The 22716-nt window shown below is 42.0% G+C and overlaps 1 protein-coding gene across 2 annotated transcripts in view; it reads right to left on the minus strand.

Annotated features, from left to right (window-relative positions):
* Positions 1 to 22716, minus strand: part of TAOK1 (TAO kinase 1) — a 143024-nt gene that overhangs the window by 27994 nt on the left and 92314 nt on the right. For both annotated transcript variants that reach the window (XM_044993455.1, XM_044993456.1), the window contains exons 4-12: positions 17876 to 17977; positions 15597 to 15642; positions 14668 to 14764; positions 11492 to 11605; positions 10432 to 10523; positions 6933 to 7026; positions 4861 to 4942; positions 2033 to 2200; positions 967 to 1170 (exon numbers count right to left, since the gene is read on the minus strand). In XM_044993455.1, coding sequence (XP_044849390.1) covers positions 967 to 1170; positions 2033 to 2200; positions 4861 to 4942; positions 6933 to 7026; positions 10432 to 10523; positions 11492 to 11605; positions 14668 to 14764; positions 15597 to 15642; positions 17876 to 17977 — 999 coding nt within the window. The remainder of the gene's footprint in view (positions 1 to 966; positions 1171 to 2032; positions 2201 to 4860; positions 4943 to 6932; positions 7027 to 10431; positions 10524 to 11491; positions 11606 to 14667; positions 14765 to 15596; positions 15643 to 17875; positions 17978 to 22716) is intronic.

Raw genomic sequence — 22716 nt, forward strand, 5'->3', positions numbered from 1 at the left:
GAGATGTTCAACAGGCTACTTCCAACCAGCACTCCACATAGCAGATAATATCTTTAACCCAACCAGACAGACAAGCTCCTTCTTCACAATCATGCCAGATAACGAGGTTAATTTCACTAACTGCAGAAACACTTAAAGGAAAACACTTTTGATTTCCCATGTCATATTCTATATGTTTATGTTTTGAATCTCTGATTCATCAACAGGCAATTGGTAATTAACTATGTTATACACTAATCAACTGCCTGAGGAAAAGCATATATCCTTGTTCCATATCTTATTAAAGAAAAAATTACAGCCACACCCACCATGAACTATGAAAACATACGAGTCTGAAAAGTGTATCATGACCCCTGTGTAGTAAGAGCAGCGTGGTTCAAAGGGAGACTCTGCTGCTGATCTTTCATCATTCCAAGGTAAGCAAGGGAAGTGGTTTCACAGCATGCCATGCTCAGAATGCTGCAATTCTTTTTCTGTGTAACTTGGTTCATTAATTAAAAATTCAGTCAAGTAATGGGTAGTTCAGGAACAGTTCTCTGCCACTGCTGCAGGTCTAGTATTTGAGAACCTACTAATGAAGAAGTAAAAAGGAGGAAGAACACTTACAGCTTTTGCCCTGTAAAATAGCACTCGATGAGCCCAGGGCATTCACTAAATAAACCAATTCCCAATGGGCAATCCCAAACTGGTTTCAAAACAATTTAACTAACACAAAATTGCTATACAGACAATTTAATAAAACAGGCTTTTTAAAAAGTTTTACATCAGCCTTCTGACGAGGACTTCTTTTTAATGCACATTAATCTTTTGGTACAAAATTTTAAAATCTGCACTACTATGCTTACTATGGAAGCAAGGATTTATGCCTCTTCTAATATCAACCAAAGCCTGCACACACTACACCATTCATACCAAGTGAAATCACAGTATCATTCAAGCTGGTCTGGCTAGAAAGCGAACACTCACAGGCTTTAAGTGGATGACAGAGCTATTTGACATCACGGTGTGGTCCCCTTCCATCATGTCTAGCTCACTCTTGTCATCTGAGGCATCTGGAAGACTGTTAACACTACTGCTTTGGCTACTGGCACTGATGGACATACTGGGAATGGACTGATTACTTCCGACACTGTTCACTGTTCCTGTCCTGCCAACGCCATGGTCTTGCTCCTAAGGGCAGGAAAAATAGCTGGTTACCATCTTTAAAATAAAACAGTCCATCACTATTGTAACTTTATCAATCTTGCCAAACAATACACTAATGAGACACCTTTATATCAGCATCCACCTGCCAAGTCACTGCAGCTGCCCACTCTTCAGACATGTGCTACTAAATGTTTCTTCTGTGGGAATGGTGGGGATAGAAAAGATCTGCTGCAAAATTAACCTGGCTGCTGTCAGATTCTTTTCAGAAGGGAGCACGCTAAGAAGTGAAACTCGACAGTGAATAAGCAATACTGTGTCCCCAGTAACTGTTTTGACAGCAGTATTATCTTCCCCTAGGACTGATGCCAGGACTTTTACAATGTACTCATGTCCCCTTTTGCACAAGGAGAGAATTGGGCTTTGGCTCTGGCTTGTGGTTTTACCATGTGCTCCACAATCTAGGCTTTAATTCTGTATTTATTTATTTTTGAAGTGTGTGTTTCTACCCTTTATGGTTAGATGAAAAAACCTTCAAAACGTGAACCAGATGTAACTGATGCAATGACGATGGCCAGTGGCCTTGCTTAGGTTGCGATTAGCCCTTATTTCAGGGATCAGTGAAGGTGCACCAGCACAAATCCCCCCAGAAGGCAAGAAATGCCAGGATTTGCACCCTGGTTTCAAGTATAGGTGCAAGTCCTGGCTTTCTTTTCCTACATTAGGAGTTTGCCCTGTTGTGGCTGGCTAGAAACAAGGGTGGACAAGGCCAGAGGCTGCAGCCAACCTGAAGCAATAACTCCATTCATCTTAATGAGTTTATTCTAAATCCTAATGATCATTATTAATATCTCCATGCTGAGAGATCGTCTCTCTTAGCTCTTCTTACCTCCTCCTCTTCCTGGGCTTCTACTGCAGGCCCATTGTGTGCCTCCTGGAAAAGGAGTTTCTTCATTTTGCGATACTGCAGATTGTCCAGTTCTCTCACTGCATCCTTTGTTCTCTGAATCAGGTCTATTAACACTGTTTCAGGCCGTTCCCGAAGAACAAACATGTGCTGCAGAACACACACACACACACACACACGGGTGACTAATATTTCATATCTCCAGTGCATATACTTTGCCAGAAACTACCTTCATGAATTTTGGTCATATTTCTTCCTCCTCCCTAAATAGGTAGAAGAAGAATGTAGCCTACAGCCATACTAGCTCAGGCTGGCATCTTATCAGATTTCAGAACCTAGATGAGTTGAGCCTGGTCACTACTTTGATGGGAGACATCCACGGACTATAGAGATGTTGCAGGAAAGAAGGGGCTGCAACTCAGTTCAGTGGAACTCTTCCTTCAGAGATCTTGCCTAGACTAAGGAAAAGGATGTTTGATTTTAAATAGTACTTAAGCCCTGTCTTCTCTGAGTGGTAACACCTTTAAAACACTTAGCTGGTCAGTCAATCACAGCCAGCTAACATGTTTATTAAAGGTGTTAAGCTCTGTCTCTATTCTACTCTACTGGTTGCTAAGTGGCATTTAAAATCTTAACTAACTTTTATTTTTTTAAACAGCCTTTTTCCTATTCTAGACCAGGCCTAAATCAGTAACTTATCTATACTCAGCATATGGCTCTTTTGGGTGAGACATAAAACGGAGGTTTTGAACATTTATGGTTCCCTCTCACTTTCAGTTCTATAACTGCTGTGCTGTGCTGCTCAAATTATTTGAAAGACTTAGAATCACAGAATCATAGGACTGGAAGGGACCTTGAGAGGTCATCTAGTCCAGTCCCCTGCACTCATGGCAGGACTAAGCATTATCTAGCCCATCTCTGACACGTTTTTGTCCAACCTGCTCTTAAAAATCTCCAATGATGTAACAAGACTCAACTGAATCTAAATTAGCTCTTTTATTATACCATGGAGAGAGGAAGGATCAAATGGTGTCTAGGATCCTTAAACAGGGTCCACAACACCAGGTACAAGTACCTGTCCCCACCCGCAATCCCTCACTTGCTGCGCTGCACTGATGGTTGCATTTTGCCAGAAGGTGAATGGAAACTAATCTGTGTGTGTTTGAAGGTGTTTTACCAGCCTTCTGGATAAACTGTGCTATATAAATGTGAGTCAGCAATAACAATACTAATAGTTTCATTCTGTTATTTTGGAAAGCAGTACTGCAATTACCAACATTTCTCATATTTCCTACATGTCCCTATTAATTGGCATACAGCTGTTTGCTACTTAGATAGGGAAGGAACATATTCATAAAATTCACAAACATTTATTTTTTCAACACAATTCTCTTTAATTAAAAAGTGTATTGTTGAAAATAAAACTGAACTTTAGAATTCTGACATGGCACGCTACACTCCCACTAAGCCCTTCAGTGGAGAATTCTGACATGGCACGCTACACTCCCACTAAGCCCGTCAGTGGAGAATTCTGTTTACTTTTTGAATGGAAAATCCTAGGAAATGTAAAGAACGGAAAAGCCTCATGATCACTTAAGCATTAAAACATACAAAAAGATGACCATCTAATCCTGCGCTGTCAGCAGTCATGTGCTGATAGTGCAAGAACTTGGAACATAAGTATTTAATAGAAAGCATCATTACAGTAAAAGATGAAAAAATCAATGCCATAGCTTTACAAGGAGAATGAAAAATTAACCAAAACAAAATCCTGAATGCCACTCGATACCGTCAAGGGAGTCCACAGAAGTCACATTTGTGCAAGGCCATATCAATACCTACTAGTATGTCGTCAAATTAAGTATATTCACTTAGGCATGCATCAGCTCGTTGCAACCATTTAAAGACACTTACTATGTTTCACCGCTAGAGAAAAGGAAATTAAATAGATACAGCACATGGGAGAGGGGAGAAGGAGAAGCCAGGCAACATAACAGGAGGAACTCTGCAAACAAGTGACATGCATCAGTGTCAAGAAAAGCAGTATGTGGGAGAAAAATCCACTTGATCATACTGGAGGGTAAAGGTAATAATAAAAGGTAATAATTGGAGATATACCAATCTCCTAGAACTGGAAGGGACCTTGAAAGGTCATTGAGTCCAGCCCCCTGCCTTCACTAGCAGGACCAAGTACTGATTTTTGCCCCAGATTCGTAAATGGCCCCCTCAAGGATTGAACTCAAAACCCTGGGTTTAGCAGGCCAATGCTCAAACCACTGAGCTATCCCTCCCCCCTATCTATATCTATTTCAAATCTATATCTATAAAGCACATAGGTGCTGGAATAATGTAAAAGCCTGCAGGAGTGTATATAGCACAGAATGAGGAGAAGTAAAGAAAGATATTTTGCTAACCAATGCATGACAGCTCTGTCAGGATTAAGCATAGCAACCAAAGGGCACACAGAGTTTCAGGAACTGAAACTCTAAGATTTGGTGCTCAGCCTATGGCACTTGCTGAATATTCCATTAGTAACTATGAAGATACAGCTGGATCGCTGAATCATCTAGCTAGCTGCTTCAGACACTGAGTAGTAAAGTAGGAATGCTTACAAGAAAGAGTGTAGTCCACAAAGTTGGTTAGTTCTTTAGCTTGAGGGTATTAGGGATAACAGACAAAGCATTGTTTAACCTTGGTCTAGAAGAGCAGCAGGTGAGAAAGAAAAAGTGCTGTAGAGCATTATACTTCATACAATTCTTTCTCTCTAACACCATTTGAGGGAAAAAAAAAAACAAGACAAGAAAGCCAACCTTCAGAAGCTCCTCTGATGTAGGCCTGTCTTGAGGAATTTTCTGGAGGCAAGAATCTACGAAGTTTCGAAAATAATCAGACCTATTGCAAGAGAGAAAAAATGTTACCTGAGTTAACTGCTGACTTCTTCATTTTAAACATCTCATTAAGGAACCATCTGTAGCAAAAACAACCTCTTTGCTCTCCCCCCCAAAACAAACAAACAAACAAACAACAAAAACAAACAAAAACCAAACCAAAAAAAAAATGAAGAAACCCCACAACACTTGACACAACATATTTACATCAAGCCAGACTCCCTGGCTCCTATGTAGATCCTTTAACCTCAGCTGCCAAACTCGCTCAGAGTCAGGCAATTCAAGAGCAAAGGAAATTTTGTACCTGTTCTCTAAAGGCCCACATGATGCTGAATGCCATCATTAATGGGGTAAATTTCTACACTGTCAAAACACTTTCATTTTGATGGGACAAATGTAACTATCAGATTCAACAAGCACACAGGCCTTGTGCCTGCCCTCTGCCCAGGGTGAGTTTAACCCCCAGCACACTGCATTAGCAGAATACCTAATATGTCTCAGACACGTCTTCCAAAATATTCTGGAATCCATTGGCAGCGTGGCTGTACAGGGGTAGGTGAATTTTTCATGAATACACATCTCTTTGGATGCTGGGCCTCTACATTCTGCCCCTGCCTCATTTAAAGACACAGACTTTCCGACAGACGTTACTACTGACATGGAGATTATAGAACTTGTGAGATTTTCTTTTTCTCCCTCTCCCCCCAAAAACCCAGGTAATTACTTGATTTTTTCTTCTACTAAAGTTTTCTAGCAAATTAAATTCTTGAATTTTTTGGTCAGAACAATCTATAAAATGAGCAGAACCTTTTCTGCAAATATCGTGTGTGGGCACCTAATCAGAACATCTGTGAGGTTAAAAAGGTTGTAAAAGCGCAGTACACTGCATTACAATCGAAACATCAGGACTGCAGCTTAGCAAACAACATTACTGTGATGCTGGCAGGCCAGATGTCAGCTCTCGTCCAGGCTGCAGGCATTAGCTACGAATCTTAGGACTGGAAGGGACCTCGAGAGGCCATCTAGTCCAGTCCCCTGCACTCAAGGCAGGACCATGTATGATCTAGACCAGTGGTCACCAAACTGTAGATTGTGATAGACTGATCGACCCTGGAGCCTCTGCCAGCCAATTGTGATCTCCGGCTGCTAAAAGTCCGATGGCACAGTGGGGCTAAGGCAGGCTTTCTTCCTGGTGTAATATCTAGGATACTAATTGATCTGGGGTAGGCGACTGGGTCTCCCGTGCCTGGAAGCAACCCAAATGTGGTGTGATTTTTGGCGTATGTGATCTTTTATCACTAATTCCAGTTTGTCTGGGTAGCAAGATAGACTGGAGAATCAAAGGGGCCTGGTCTGTGACTCCATGGTAAGACTGTTATAGTGATGCAGAAGTTCACATTTGTTACTGACTTGATGAAATCTAAATCTAGAACATACCATCAGTTTGAGGTGTCTGCCCTGGGGTAGGCACTCATGGTCATGAGCCACTGCAGACAGCGCGACAATTATTACTAACTTTTTTACTTTTAAAATTGATTTATTTGTATGTTGATTCAAATGAAAATCTTCAGGGCCAGGAGGCACAAAATGTGACTATTTTATGTGTGTTTGCAAACTCTATGTAACAACGGCAAATACATAATCAATGGTTTTCTTCAGTGAGGTAGTAGTTCCACAAACCAAGATTTGGGTTTCATAAACTTTGTTTTTAATAATATAAAAATAATCATTTGCTGCTAACCTCTGGGTTTCCAATGTTTACTGACACATGCCTTACCGTGGGATTTTATGTTCTTACAGCAAGTCTGTTCCGTTTCTGGACTTGCTGCATTCCTAGTCTCTAAAATATTCACTTATTCAGTGGTGAATTTTGTGCACATAAAACGTACAGTGCACCTACTTATCAGCCTTTCAGCTCACATCTTCCCAACAGGAATCACATCTTCCCAACAAGAACTCAGCATGACAAACGCTCCTCTCTCAGTAATACTCACCATTCATTAGACTGTAGTGTAGGGGATTCATTCTGTGCTATGTGATATAAGGCACTCATTGCGTTCATATTAAACAAAGGAGGCTTCCTTTCCGCTATACATAAAAGAAAATAACTTTTATACAGGGAAATAGTCTCACAGTTTCCCCTTAATTTATTCCCGTCGCTTATAAAAACACAACAGTAGGACCACTAGTGCCTGAACATGGAGCCCCAAACCAACCCTGACCCTGCAACAAGATGTGCTGCCATGTGCTCCCACCATTGGTTTTACCCCTGCAGAAGATGAAAGCTCTTTGAAGATCAAATGTCTTGTCTTGTCAAGCTTTCGAATTCTGTGGGTCGCCATGGCGGAGTTCTCACTCTAAATTACCAAACTATAAATAAATCAGCAGTAAGATCCACACTCAGTGGCTGCACAGCCACAATATGGGCTCTGGCCAGTTTGTTATACAAATTATTTTAAAACCTAAAAGTACTCAAAGTCCAGTAGGATGGTAGTGATGTGGACAAAGCTGGTTACTGAAGCTGTCACAACCACACTTCACTGACTGAACATAAATATGTTCAGTTAATAACAAGCAAATTCTTCACTATTTTGAGGGTTGATTCTCTGGCTCTCCTTTCTCTTGCAAGCTTGTGTAGTCTCATAGGACCAACACAGTATGAAATTTTAATAAGGAAGGAGATGATCTCACCAAAACAACAGAAGAGAAGGTTCGTCAGAATGTTTACTGGGTAAAACTATAAAACTGAAGCTCACTGCAAACATTCCAAGGAAACAGTTCAAATTATGACATTTATACCCAGGGCCGCCCAGAGGATCAGGGGCCTGGGGCAAAGCGGGGGAGCTGCGGCGCTCGTACTCACCCGGCGGTGCTCTGGGTCTTCGGAGGCATTTCGGCAGCGGGGGGCCCTTCTGTCGCGCCACGTCTTCGGCAGCACTGAAGGGCCCCCCGCCGCCGAAATGCCGCCGAAGACCCGGACCGCCACTGGGCCAGGGCTCGGGCCTGCGGCAAATTGCCCCTCTTCCCTCCCACTCTGGGCGGCCCTGTTTATACCCAGGAGAAAATGCAACTGAAGAATTTTTAACAACATCGGATTCAGTTCCTATGTTCAGCTTTTTATGTTCTACTGGTGCTTGGCATACACACATTCTCCTCTCTACCTCCCACCAAGCACTTCACAATACTATATATGATGGATGTCAATGGACACTCTTCCATGTTTTGGGATTTAGTAAAATAGCCTCATGCCCCACCAGAACTCTGAAACTGAGGGATGATGCCCCCCCTTCAAGCCAAAAATCATACAAAAAAGCAAGCACGCTTCATTGCAGAAATTCAGTATGCAATAAGGCACAAAAGGGGTGTGGTCACCATGAGCTAACTGCATTCTTGGGACGCTGGATCCAGCCAAACCTTTCTAGCCCATTCAGAGCATGATTATGTCATGATAGCCACGCCCCTTAAAGCTGCTTTATATTGGCAACAAAAATCTTTACTCTGAAGGAGTCTCTTTTATACTGGAAGAAAATGAAGCTGACAGCCTGGAATGTTAGACAACAATTTTAGCTGAACTGTGTGGTTCACATGGATTAGTGTGTTTCTGAGAATGTTCACCAGCCAATCAGCCTGTTCATTCAATCAATGACATTTTAGAACAAACAAGAAGATATGACGAGGCAGTTAATACAGCCCCAGTTACGCTGGGATGCAGGAAGGAATAACTTTGCTACCTTAGGGGCACTGGTATCGAAGTGCTATTATTAAGTTGGATCTTTATCATGAAAATATTATACATTAGGGTAAAAGGAAATTGTCACGCACCTGTAACCCTTTTAAGCAGACATGCAGCTTTAAGGAGCCCATTCTAACTGCAGTGCCATGATTTATTTCCTGGGTGAGGGTGTTAATACTTCAAGACTGAATTGTTCCAAAGCTTCCTTAAGAGATCTTCCAGACAAATTTATTCGTGTGTGACAACACACCCTGAATATAGCTATGAAGCTGTCTGTTTAACCCAGGGGTGGGCAAACTACGGCCTACAGGCCAGATCCAGCCCACCAACCATTTTAATCCGGCCCTCGAGCTCCTGCTGGGGAGCAGGGTCTGGGGCTTGCTCCGTTCCTGTGCTCCACACGGGGCACAGGGTTGGGGGCCACTCCACATGGCTCTCAGAAGCAGCGGCATGGCCCCCCTCCAGCTCCTACGCGTAGAGGCAGCCAGGGGGTTCCGCTCTGCACACTGCCCCTGCCCCCACCACTTCCCCCACAGCTCCCATTGGAACTGCAGCCAATGGGAGCTGCAGGGGCGGTACCTGCGAATGGGGCAGCATGCAGACCCACCTGGCCGTGCCTCCACCTAGGAGCCGGAGAAGGGACATACTGCTGCTTCCGGGAGCTGCTTGAGGTAAGCAGTGCCCTGAGCCTGCACCCCTGAGCCTCTCTCCATGCCCCAATCCCCGATCATCCTCCCACCCACCGAACCCCTCAATCTCAGCCTGGAGTACCCTCCTGCACCCCAACCCCCTCATCCTCAGCCCCACCCCAGAGCCTGCACCCCCAGCCAAAGCCAAAGCCCTTCCTGCACCCCAACCCACTGCCCCGGCCCTGATCCCCATCCCACCCTCTGAACCCCTCAGTCCCAACCCAGAGCACCCTCCTACACCCCAAACTCCTCATCCCCAGCCCCACCCAAGAGCCTGCACCCCCAGCTGGAGCCCTTACCCCTCAACACACATCCCATCGCCCCGGCCCAGCCCAGAGCCCCATCCCACACCCTGGACTCCTCATTTCTGGCCCCACCCTGGAGCCCGCACCCCCAACCAGAGCCCTCACCCCCTCCTGCACCCCAACCCCAATTTTGTGAGCATTCATGGCCTGCCATACAATGTCTATTCTCAGATGTGGCCCTCGGGCCAAAAAGTTTGCCCACCCCTGGTTTAAACCAAGCTTCATGAACATAGGACTCCTCAAGGAAACTTTACTCTGTATACAAATATTGAAGTTAACATTTTGCTTTTCAGTTTTAAAGCCATATGTGATTTGGGTACTTTAAGATCTATTTTTGTACATTTTTCTCTGTGTGGATCATGCTTTTTCATTCAAATGTTAACTGACCCCACACAGAGCACAGACGCTGTAAGTGCTAGAGGATTTGCTATTTTCCTTGTCTATAAAAATCTCTTTCTTTGTATAATGAAAACGCCAGTTCAATTAACACAAAACTGGAAACTTACTCTTGATTTTTTATAAAGAATTTACCACTTCACCCTAAAGATCATGTCCTAAAGCCATCAGAACAAGGAAGCAAGCACAGGTCTCGTGCATGGTAACTCAGATCAATACACTCCAGGGTTAAACAATTCAGACTCACAGAATGAAGTTTAAACATTCTTTTTAGTAGAAATTAAATATACTCTACAGCATTAACTCCATAAGTTGGAAACAGAGGAAAATCTGTCAGGTAGTCTAATACTTTGAAAGGAAGATGGCTTACCTAACTCAATACATGTTATCCCAAGAGACCAAACATCTACTTTGCCATCATACTGCCCTTCATCCATGGCTAAAATTACTTCTGGGGCCATCCTAAAACATAAAATTAAATTCTCATAAAATTCTACACAATCATTACAATACGTCATAAGCATTTCAATACTCCATAATTGGCCATGTGACAAATTGACTAATTTGAACTATTAAGATGGAAAGAAACATTGCACAGAATATCACGCATATGCCTGGGTCACTTCAGTCTGAATTTGGATCCCAACCCGGTGAACTCCAGAATGCAATACAATGGGTAGAGCAGCACTGGCAAAGCCTGCACAATGCAGTCTTCCCTTATACCCAGCTCTTCACATTTATGAGCATTACAACCCTGCTCCACCCACCTCTCCAATAGTCTAGTTAGCTACCCAATCCTGGTAATGCAACTACCACATGAACATAAAAACAGACACACTGAGTCAGACCAATGGTCTATCTAGCCCAGTATACTGATTTCTGACAGTGGCTGGTGCCACACGCGTCCAGGGAGTAACAAAACAAGGCAACTTCGAGTGAAGCTGTATATACACCACAGATTAGATGTAGAAGATCAAACCATACAAGATGTCTGCAAAGATTTCTGTTCAATCAAACTGGCCTTTTCTACGAAAAAACCCTCTTTAGTAAATTGAACAGCCAGATGCCATGAGAACGTTTGAAGTTTCAAATCATGGTATTGGTTGAATAAAGCATGCACATATTTGCTTCAGGAGCATCACTATAGACAGTGAGGGTAAATATAATAGCAAAATATATACAATTTATGAAAAGTAAATAAAAGTATTATACACACACACACATAGGAGAGCACTGAACTGTCCTTTCCTTAAAATCTGAGCAGATCAAACTTTTCATAGCACTTAATGTTATATTTGCAATGTACATTTTGATTTCAACAGAAATGTACGTCTCAAATGTGGATTTTAGTAAGGCCCAAACAAATTAGACAGCCTACCAAAAAATGTTACTTCTTGAAGCCACAGGTGTGTAAAAAAAACTTTCCTTACCAATATGGCGTCCCCACAAATGAATTGGCAGGAGATGCTATGGAAGCAGATCCAAAGTCAGCAAGCTTCACCTGGCCTGGCTCTGTCAGCAGGATATTTCCTGCCTTGATATCTCTAGTTATGGAATACAAACATTACTATTACATCCCTAAGCAAGGAAAGCATCCATAACACAGCCACAATGGAGCGTGCCATCACTCACAGAACACACTGACCCCTGCCTGAGGGTACGTCTACACTACGGGATTATTCCGAATTTGCATAAACCGGTTTTGTAAAACAGAATTTATAAAATCGGGTGGAGCGCGGCCATACTAAGCACATTAAATCGGTGGTGTGCGTCCATGGTCCGTGGCTAGCGTCGATTTCTGGAGCGTTGCACTGTGGGTAGCTATTCCCTAGCTATCCCATAGTTCCCGCAGCCTCCCCCGCCCCTTGGAACTTCCGGGTTGAGATCCCAGTGCCTGATGGGGCAAAAATCATTGTCGCGGGTGGTTCTGGGTAAATGTCGTCAGTCACTCCTTCGTCTGGGAAAGCAACGGCAGACAAGCATTTCGCGCCTTTTTCCCCTGGATTGCCCTGGCAGATGCCATAGCATGGCAATCATGGAGCTTGTTTTGCCATTTGTGACTCTCACCGTACGTGTACTAGATGCCGCTCACAGAGGCGATTCAGCAGCGCTACACAGAAGCATGCTTTTGCTTTTGCATGACAGCAGAGATGGTTACTAGCCATATTGCACCATCCAAACCCTTCCATAAATTGGAACTGAGGATGATCATGGCTACCAGTCCTTTTGTACCATTTGCTGCTAGTGCCCCTGGTCAATCAGCCAGGGGCGCAAAAGCCAAGAGTGGTTACTAGCCATATTGCACCTTCCATCGTTTTGTACCATTGGCTGCTGTCATAAGTGCCCCTGGCCGATCAGCCAGGGGCGCAAAAGCAAAAATTGGGAATGACTCCCTGAGTCAATCCCTCCTTTTTGGTATCTAAAAATAGAATCAGTGCTGCCTAATATAGGCAAGTGTGCTAGAGAACCACCTGTTCTGTGTCAGAGCCCGCAGAAGTTATTATCTGTATGCTATTCACAGGGGGTGCTCCTGTAACAACCCCACCTGTTGATTCCGTTCTTCCCCCAGCCTTTCTTGGCTACCGTAGCATTGTGCCCCCACTTGTGTGATGAATTAATAAAGAATGCAGGAATAAGACACACTGACTTGTTAGTGAGAAATGAGTGGAAGGCAGCCTCCAGCTGCTATGATAGTCCAGACAGGACATTAAGCAGTGTGTAGGAGAGAAGCCCAGCATCCCACTGCTAGTCCAGGGGCAACTGAATCTTTTCTTTACACATGAAGGGTGGGGGCTGATGGAGCTCAGCCCCCTGTTGCTATGATGAGGATGGTTACCAGCCATATTGCACCATCCATCCACCAGAAAAAATTAGGGCCAATAGGCTGATGACGAGGACGGTTACCAGTCCTTTTGTACCATCAGCTGAGGCTGATGATGAGGATGGATTTCCATCCTTTTGTACGATCAGCTTATGCTGATGATGAGGATGGATTTCCATCCTTTTGTACCATCAGCCGCCCATGGCGGGGGGGGGAGCAAGGATGTTGGTGTTGAGTGCTGCACTATCGCGTCTATCTGCAGCATTCAGTAAAGATAGGGTGACATGTAAAAGAGTCAGAGGATTGTTTTACCTTTCGCTTCTGGGGGTGGGTGGGGGGTGGGTGAGTAGATTGCCAAGCTATGCCCTGACCCGCGGGCACTGTGTTTGACCCTAGAAGCATTTGGAGCTCAGCCAAGAATGCAAATAATTTTAGGAGGCTGCAGGAACTGTGGGATAGCTTCAGTCCTCCAGTCCATGCGCATCCATTTGATTCTTTGGCTTTCCGTTACGCTTGTCACGCTGCAGTGCGCTGAGTCCCTGCTATGGCGTCTGTCTGGAGATTTTTAAAAAAGGATTCTGAATTTCATCTTCTGTAACGGAGCGCTGATAGAACGGATAGAACGGATTTGCCTACCCTTACAGCGATCACATCCGCATGGTCCATGCGGGAGCTCTTTTTTTTATTTTGATTTCGGACTGCATCGCCACCCGTGCTGATCGGAGCTCCACGCTGGGCAAACAGGAAATATTCAAAAGTTCGCGGGGCTTTTCCTGTTTACCTGACCACTGCATCCGAGTTCAGATTGCGGTCCAGAGCGGTCACTGGTGCACTGTGGGATAGCTCCTGGAGGCCAATACCGTCGATCAGCGTCCACACTAACCCTAATCCGATATGTTAATACCGATACTAGCGTTACTCCTCTCGTTAGGGAGGAGTACAGAAACCGGTTTAAAGAGCCATTAAAATCGATATAAGGTGCCTCCTAGTGTGGACGGTTTTGGCGTTAAATCGGTTTTACGCTCCTAAAACCGATTTAAACGCCTAGTGTAGACCAGGCCTGAGAGTTTCAATCATGAGGGGTCAGAGCCTTAATAGCATGCCTGATCTTGGAATCTAGGTTAGTGTCTTGAAAAATAAACTTTAGATTTCAGTGACTTCTAACAGCACCAAGAATTATTTAAATGCCATGACTGCAATCCATCAAACCTGTAAGAGATGGCTAGCTCCCCTTTTTAGACATTCTACAGAAAAATTTAATAGTTCCAAAAACTAACTAATTTTATTCCTACCAAAATGTGAGAGGAATCTTTTAAAAAATTATTTAGACTGTTTGACTTCCTTTATTGCCATTTTTCCCTGTGTGTGTGTATTACATAAAGCTAGTTTTTAAGAGGATTACTTTTCTTTATGGGAAAAAAATACCAAGCAACTTTCACACTGAAGCTGCCAAAAAGCTATTAAGCTAAACTATGTGCTTAGTCAGCCTTGGTGTTCTGTGCTTCAAGGGATGAGCATCACCACTGAATTCTACCATATCAAATGGGAAAAGCACAGCAAATTCAAGTCACTACTACAGTAAACCAGATATAAAAGATAAGGGGATTTTCCTTGCATTTTAGAATTACTGTGAATTACTAATTCTAGAAATATGGACATTGCAAGAAAAAAAAAGTCTCTACTTACAAATCTTAAATGTCATTTCCATTATTGGGGTGATCAGGCTGCAATCAACAAGACAAATTACCTGAAAGTGTGTGACACAGTAACTCTGAAAGTACTTACCTATGGATCATATTGTGAGAATGCAAGTATGCTAGTCCCTGGAGAGCACCATGGGTAATTGCTGCTATTTCCACCTCTTGCAATGGTTTTTTATGAACTTAAGGAAAGAGTACATTTGAAATTCATTATTAAAGAAAACAATGCAGTTTACAATGTTCAGTGAATACTTTCAAAAATGTAAATGCAGACCTAGAAAACTGTAAGTTCTAGTTTTACAAGGCCTATGTCCTGCATGAGAGGCGCACACCCAATTTAGTAGTTGGTAATATACTATATAATCTGGAATCAGATGTAATCCTCTAAGTATAACACTGCAGCTACACATTCTATCAAAAAAAGCCACACTGCTAAATTCACATCTAAATTCTTGTCAGCTTTTCGACCATTTTACCAATGGTATTTGAGATGAACATTTAATTTAACATTAATGAACCTCAACAAAAAAATTACAACAAATCTTTTCTCCCAGAACTCTTCCAGAGGCCAAATGAACTACTCTGTAGCTCATCTCAAACAGTTTGACAGGAAGTGAAGGTAACTAACAAAATGCTTCATTTAGTAAACCCTTGCTACTGGGTGTAGTGACACTGTAGTCAATGGGACTACCCCGGCACTAAGCATTATGCCTGACAGCAAGGGTTTGCAGAATTAAACTCTGAAGCTGCATAAAAGGAGAATCTCAAGTTCAAGGAATACAAACAGATGGTTGAAGATTTATTTAAAGAGAGTAGGAGAAGACAAATTGTGTGCCTAGGAAAGCTATACACTACAGAAAAATACTGCAGATATGTAAAATTTTGAGCTATTGCAATTTTTCATTCCCCGCCCCCAAAATAATTAAATAACTGAACACTGTAGAATAACTCTGATCCATAATCTGTTGGATTATAAATTTCTCAGTTTCAATCAAAAAAATCTTTGAGACATACCTTCTAGTAAGTCTGATGCCGATCCTAAACAATATTCCATAACAAGCTGTGTGGGGAGAAACCAAAATAATGTATTAGAGAATACCTAAAGATAAATGCACGGTGACCTGATTTCATCGGCTTGTGACTATTTGGTCATCCAGCATTCATTCATGTACTATGAATCTCACAAGAGGAATTTGCCTTGAGTTCCGGCTGAAACTACCATCATCTCACAAACCTTCAGAAAAATAAGCCTAGGCCCAAGATATTGGAAAAACAGATTTTACAAAACAATCCCAACAGCTATGTTTCCATATTTTTGTTTAAATTCCAGTGAATTTAAATTCCCCTCAAACTTAGTTATACTGTACATCTTTGATAAGGAAAAGAGAAGAAAGGGGAATTACATACTGTATATAAGGCAAGGATAGTGTTCAGTGATGTTCCTTTAGAACATAAAAGCAGTAGTAGAATGGTGTGAGGTTACACTAGAAACTTCTGCCAGTTTAGCAATGTTGAATAAGGGTCTGATTAAAGACATGTGATGCCAGCAAAAGCCCTAGTGTAGATCTGTTATATCGGTATAAAAATGCTTCTGCTGGTATAGATTATTTTGCTCGGGACACTGGTATAAGCTCTCCCAGCAAAAGCTCTGTCAGTGTGAACTGCATCTACACTAGGTGGATTTGCTGGTATAGCATCTTAGCCACACCTGCAAACCTTTCCTGGTGTAGACTAGGCCTAACTGGAGAATACCAGCATCCAAATATGATGATACAATAATCTAATATTATTCCTAACATAGGGCCCTATTCTACCACCCTTACTGATGTAGAGCAGTACCTTACTATGGGAGCAATTCCCATTGAAATGAACCAAAATGCTCTTTTAGTAAAGAATCCCACAGAGTACAGGGAGCAGAATAGTGCCCACAGCAAATTACACACAAGAGATAGAGTACATAATTACTTACCAGGGATGCTCAAATTGTATTCAATAGGTTTATCATATTATTTACAGCTAACCATTTATTTGTATTTAGATTAATTTTGTTATAATCAGATTTCTCACTTTAAAAAAATATTGTATAGGTCTTATAGTACTACGGATATTGATTTATGAATAGTATTTACACATTAATATAATGTAATACACAATTGCTTTGTAATATTGAACTATTGCAATTGTATCAATGAACTGTGTGATGTGCAACTTCTTCCTGTATGTAGATAAATCTATATTTGCAATGAGCAGTTCAAATGAAGAAAGGCTTTTTGACTGTATGTGTACACACTCCTCTATAATGTTTGAACCTAAAACCTGCAGCACTAGTCTAGCGCAGTGGTCCCTAAACATTTTTGTCCATGCCCCCCCTTACTTGGTCCGTGCCCCCCCAGGAGCCATAGCTGGGAGCGGGGCCAAGGTGAGAGCCAGGGACCATGGCCAGGAGCAGAGCTGCAGCCAAGGCTGGGGCCAGACCTGAAGCTGGGGCCAGAGTGGAGCTGGGAGCAGAGCAGGACTGGGTAGAGCTCCGTCTCCACCCCCCGTGGGGGCCTGTCTGGGGCCCCACTGCACCCCTACAGGGGTGTGCCCCACAGTTGGGGGACTACTGGTATTGTGCATAAGAGCCAGAAAGTGAAATTGATTATTCAGCCTTATATCATCCAAAAGGTGTAAAAATGAAAAGGCAAAATAAACAAATAGCATCAAATGGGTAAAAGTAAATGAGACTGTCCAAATGGGGAGAATTTTAAAAAGATCAGTGATAAAACAAGTGATTTTAAAAATACAATTTTATAATCTGACTATCCATTTAAAAGAATGAATCAGTTATAATATATAGAACAGTCAAAATGTAAAACACGGACCCACAGAAAATAGCTCACTGGGACATCAGATATACTGTTAGACAGTAAATAAAATTGCCATATTTTTTTCCAATGCAGTGAAAATTAATGAAATGCATTCTTCCTCTCCTCCCAGCAAGAATCAAGTGGCCAAGTACTTGGTTTTTATTTAACAACCCAGCAATGAAATGAGTTCTGGGTACTAATATCAACATACCCCTTCAGGAAGCGAGGAGGAAGTTTTCAGGGTCTCTGGACTTGCCTTACATGGCTCACAGAATCCACTGAGCCTGGCTGCATATTTCTAAGCATCTTGGGGCACCTTTTCCTTATCACTCTGTAGGAGACAGAGATTTCAGGTGCCTTCCCCTTCAGCCAGCTGGAGACATGTGTTTACTTAAATTTGCTCTCAACCAAAACAAGAGAAGTGCAGAGTGGAGAGCGGCTTACCCATGCTGTATGCTCACGCAAATAGCAGCCTTTGTATTCTATACTGTTAGGATGTTTTATTCTTTGTAGGAACTTGACTTCCTTAATAATATCCTGCCATTTCTGTGGAAAAGAAAAAGAATAGGAAGAAACTTTACAAAATTGTTACTTAAAAGAACGGGGGAAGAGAGAAAAAGTGACCTAACCAAGACAAAACAGGGTTTGGGGGCGGGGGGAGACCTGCATCCGCCTCAAAATATTTGAAGTTTGTAATTCAAAAAAAGTTATATTAATACCATGACTTATACCGCCCAACTTTGCAACAAGAAAGTATCACGTTTTACAGTTTTATTTATCTAGAGAATAAAAATTTAAAGGAATTATATTTTATGGCAAAGATCTCTCAATTAATGTAATATTTTATACACACGCATGCGCAGAACACACCACAACATTTGATATCTGAGCTCTCCTGCAGAGTCCCACACTTCATATTCCAAAAATTAAGTTGGCCCTTCTCAGAGAACACAGTTTTCCCAGCCAGTCAAACACATACAACAGGCTGAAGGAGGTCAGGATTGCTGCCATCACCTTCTGTCACTGCCAGCTGCCTTAACACCAGTATGGGAGGTGTAAAGACGCAGCCCTGTTAGTAAGTACATTACTTCAGGTCAACCTTAATTTGCCACTCACCAACTGTTTGACTACGTTCTCGATATCATTTCTCCTTTATCACTTTCAATTTTTACATATAGCAGTTTAAATTACCGTACTTACTGATAAGTGAATAGTTTTCAACAAGCAAACAGCCCCCATATAAAACAGTTACGTTCTATGACAATATATTCTTAAAGGGACGCTGCCAATGTAAAGATTACTTTCAGTCTTCAAATTGTCTATCTGATATTGTTAAAAGTAACACCTCACATTACTGTATGTAGCGTTGTTGTAGCTGTGTTGGTCCCAGGATATGAGAGAGATAAGGTGGGTGAGGAAATCTCTTTTATTGGACCAACTTCTGCCGGCGAAAGAAGAAGCTTTCGAGCTTACATAGAGCTCCTCTTCTTCTTGGAAGAGCTCTGTGTAAGGCTGAAAGTTTCTCTCCTTCTCACTCACTGAAGCTGGACCAATAAAAGATATTACTTCCTCACCCACTTTGCACCTCACATTACTGTAACTTTAGGATTGGGGGGAAAAATCTCAGTTTTTCCCCCCGCTTTCTGCATTTGACAGCACTTTGTGCATAGTCACTTTCACTGTATTTCCCCTGGAGCGTCGGTCAGCCAGTCCCCTTTTGTTTGCCCTGCACAGGTGGTTTTGGGGGAGAAAAGCATTAAAAAATTTAGGAAAATGTGACTGAAAAATAAAACTGGGCAAGGACACCGAGGGATGTTTAGCACCTGACAATACTTAACTCAATTTTTTAAATGACTAGATTTCAAGGTCATAGTGTTCTTTTAACGTTGACACAAATAAATTATAAAAAATAACAGCTCTGATGTTAGTCAGAAGCAGAAAAATGTCCTTCATATTAAAATCAGACGGTATTTCTCTGATTTCTTGGGTCTTATCAGCCCTCAGGTCCAATAACTTTTCTAGGGCCCATGCAAGATAGAATTGTATAAACAAGGCCTACAACAAAATACAGCAATGCAAAATCCCAAAAGAGTCCTTCAGAAAGAGACTTTCAAAACGTGAATGGAGAGAATACCTAAGACCAGAAAAATACATTTTTCAAGCCTTCTATTTACACGACTTTGTACTTTTACACCTCATGCCAACAGTTCCATCTTATCACCCATGCACAGAGTTGTCCAACTGGCACCCTGTATTAATGTAAAGTTCAAATTGAAAAGAAGAACCGCTGTACTTAATTTAGAAAGTAAAGGTGACCGGCAAAGTGTGTGTGTGGGGGGGTCTCCTCCTTTTTTGTTCGGACATAATGGATTAAAGGTAGTTTGAAAGTTTTGTCAAAAAAATTTGCTTGCTTGCTTTTCACATCAAAAATTCAGATTTTGTCTACTCTGAAAACCTTATGGCGAAGGGGGAACTAATTAAACATCAACAAGGGTGGTCCAATACTACAGAAGTGAGGGCCATAAAAGATAGACATAGAAACAGAGACTAAAGGAGACTGAATCCTGAACAACTGAAAGGGGAGTGAGATAGGAACTACCTAATCAGAATCCAGGATTGTTACTCTGTGTGTCACTCTGGAGCCTGTTGAGTCAGCATGAAGCGATGGAACCAGCTACAAGCATGGCTGAGAGCTCTTTTTGCTCAGCATATCACAAGGTTCAATCATCAGTGGATTTAGCAGTCTGTTACCATCCAATTAAGTTCTCAGCCATTTTGAATTAACCACTTATACCCATGCAATGTACAGCCACGTTACAGCAAGTCTCTACGCCATGAGTGTCCCTTTGTTTATTTACAAGGAACGTACGAAGTCCAATCTCTCTGAATGCAGAAGGAACCATGAATGATAGGAGCAATTTCTTAGCTTACAGCCCCCAAGCCTCTCAGGAAACACATGTTCCAAAAGCTTGCTCTACCTTGTTCCAGGGTCACACTGTACTTACAGGCTCCTGTGTGGCTTTCTTGCCTCTCTCTCTGTTGTCTGTTCTCACACATGCATACCCCTACCCAAGACAATACTCAACCAAAAGCTCCCGAGCATGCGAACCCTCTCCCCCATTTGTCTGAGGCAGGGATTTACACTTATGAGGGCGAGTTCACATTTTATCTCAGTGGGATTTTAACTCAACCCAGAACAAGGTTTCACCAAGCTCACATCATGCCAAGAACACTAGACCGTTGTGGTCTCAGAGGTGGTAACCAATCACCACCCTTATTCTACAGGTATGCAACAATTTCATTGGTTGTATGAGAGCGACCGCACAGATGGTGGATTACTTGGCCCAAATGCTACACCTGTGCGACAGCAGACACAATAAACCCCCTCAATACACACAGCACCTCACAGCAGCATATACCTGCACAATCCCCCTGTACAGAAATCAGCGCAATCAGCGCACACAAAACACCCCAAATGTCACTCTGAAACCTAGTGTTTGTCGAATCTGCGAGAAGCAATGGAAACAGCTACAAGCCAGGCTGAGAGCTCTTTTTGTTTAGAACAGGAGTCGGCAACCTTTCAGCAGTGGTGTGCCGAGTCTTCATTTATTCACTCTAATGTAAGGTTTCACGTGCCAGTAATACATTTAACGTTTTTAGAAGCTCTCTTTCTATAAGTCTATAATATATAACTAAACTATTGTTGTATGTAAAGTAAATAAGATTTTTAAAATGTTTAAGAAACTTCATTTAAAATTAAAATAAAATGCAGAGCTCTCGGAGCGGTGGCCAGGACCCGGGCAGTGTGAGTGCCACTGAAAATCAGCTTGCCATAGGTTGCCTACCCCTGGTTTAGAATATCACCAGGTTCAATCATCACTGAGATTTATGGCCTGTTAATGTCCAATTGTTAAGTTCTCAGCCATTCTGGCTTTTTTTTTTTTTAAATACACAGGACTTTACAAATTACATCCATGCAACAGTCCTTCCATTACTGGTTTTTAATCAGATTAATTACAACTTGTTTCGTTAGCATTTGTAAACATTTCTTACACATTCCTGCTTAACACACTCTTCAGAGAGGGATATATTTAATGATTCAATGACCCTGTCCCTTCAGCTAAGGAGCAAGGGCTTCAACAGACGTTTGGGACCCCAGAGAAGTCCTCTGATATAATTAAGGAAGGCCAGAGTTGACATTACTGATGAATCTAAGGTATAAAAGCAGCATCCCACCCTGTTTCACCCCGAGCACTGGCTCCACAGCTCCCACTGGCCAGGAACCACAGCCAATAGGAGCAGTGGGGGTGGCAGCTGCAAGTGGAGGCAGCAGCTGCGAGCGGAGGTTATACCAGTTATACTTGTAGAGTTATATCATTAGAAACCCCATATGGACACATTTATTGCAGTATAAGATTGGCTTTTTTTGTTTAGCTTAAATCTCTTCTCAAGTAACATAAGCTACATTTAAAAATCAAAATGAAGCACAAATAAGAATGTCCACATGGAAAGTTATACTGGTATAACTATATTGGTTTAAATTCACACTTTAGGTTATACCAGTATAACCTTCCCACATAGACAAGCCCTAGTAACAAATCAAGAGCACAACACTATATACTTCAAAGGCCTCTCCATTTAGTTTTGGAACAAGGCATGCCCCTGTTTTAGATGGTCTCTGCCAGAGCCAATGAGAAAATCTCATTAAAAACAAAGGAATGCATAACTGATACTGTAGTGACTTGAAGAGATCTGCGGTATATAACCTAGATTACAATCTGAGCAAACCTTCCTTCAAATATTTAAAAAAAAAAATAGAAAATGTTTTAACTGACTTTTTTCTTCAAAATAAAGATACACATCCATTGAAGACAATCAGAACCTATTTCTGAAGCATGAACAGTTCAGTTCATTCATGTGAACAGAATATTTATAGTTCATTGTAATTAAAAACAGTAGGACAAGAAGTAGGTACAAATTATACTTTCATCAGTACACAGTTAAACAAGTTAGTGCAGTAACAGAATAAAAATAAGAAACATAGGAAGTTTAGCTATGAAACTCGGATTCGAGGCTGGTTAGGAGAGATAGGTATCAGAAATTGCTAAAGAATTAAATGAATATTTCAATTCTTCAAAGTACAGGTGGCAAGTCTAGGTCTGTGCTCATGGAAACCAAAAGGTTAGGCACTGTCAGGTCAGGTCAGGTCAGGTCATCTATCCCTTTGCCAGTGCAGGACTGCTTACAGCACAGGAGAACATAGCATAGAGAAAAATCTTCTTCGG

The sequence above is a fragment of the Mauremys mutica genome, chromosome 19, assembly GCF_020497125.1.
Source record: "Mauremys mutica isolate MM-2020 ecotype Southern chromosome 19, ASM2049712v1, whole genome shotgun sequence".
Lineage (NCBI taxonomy): Eukaryota > Metazoa > Chordata > Testudines > Geoemydidae > Mauremys > Mauremys mutica.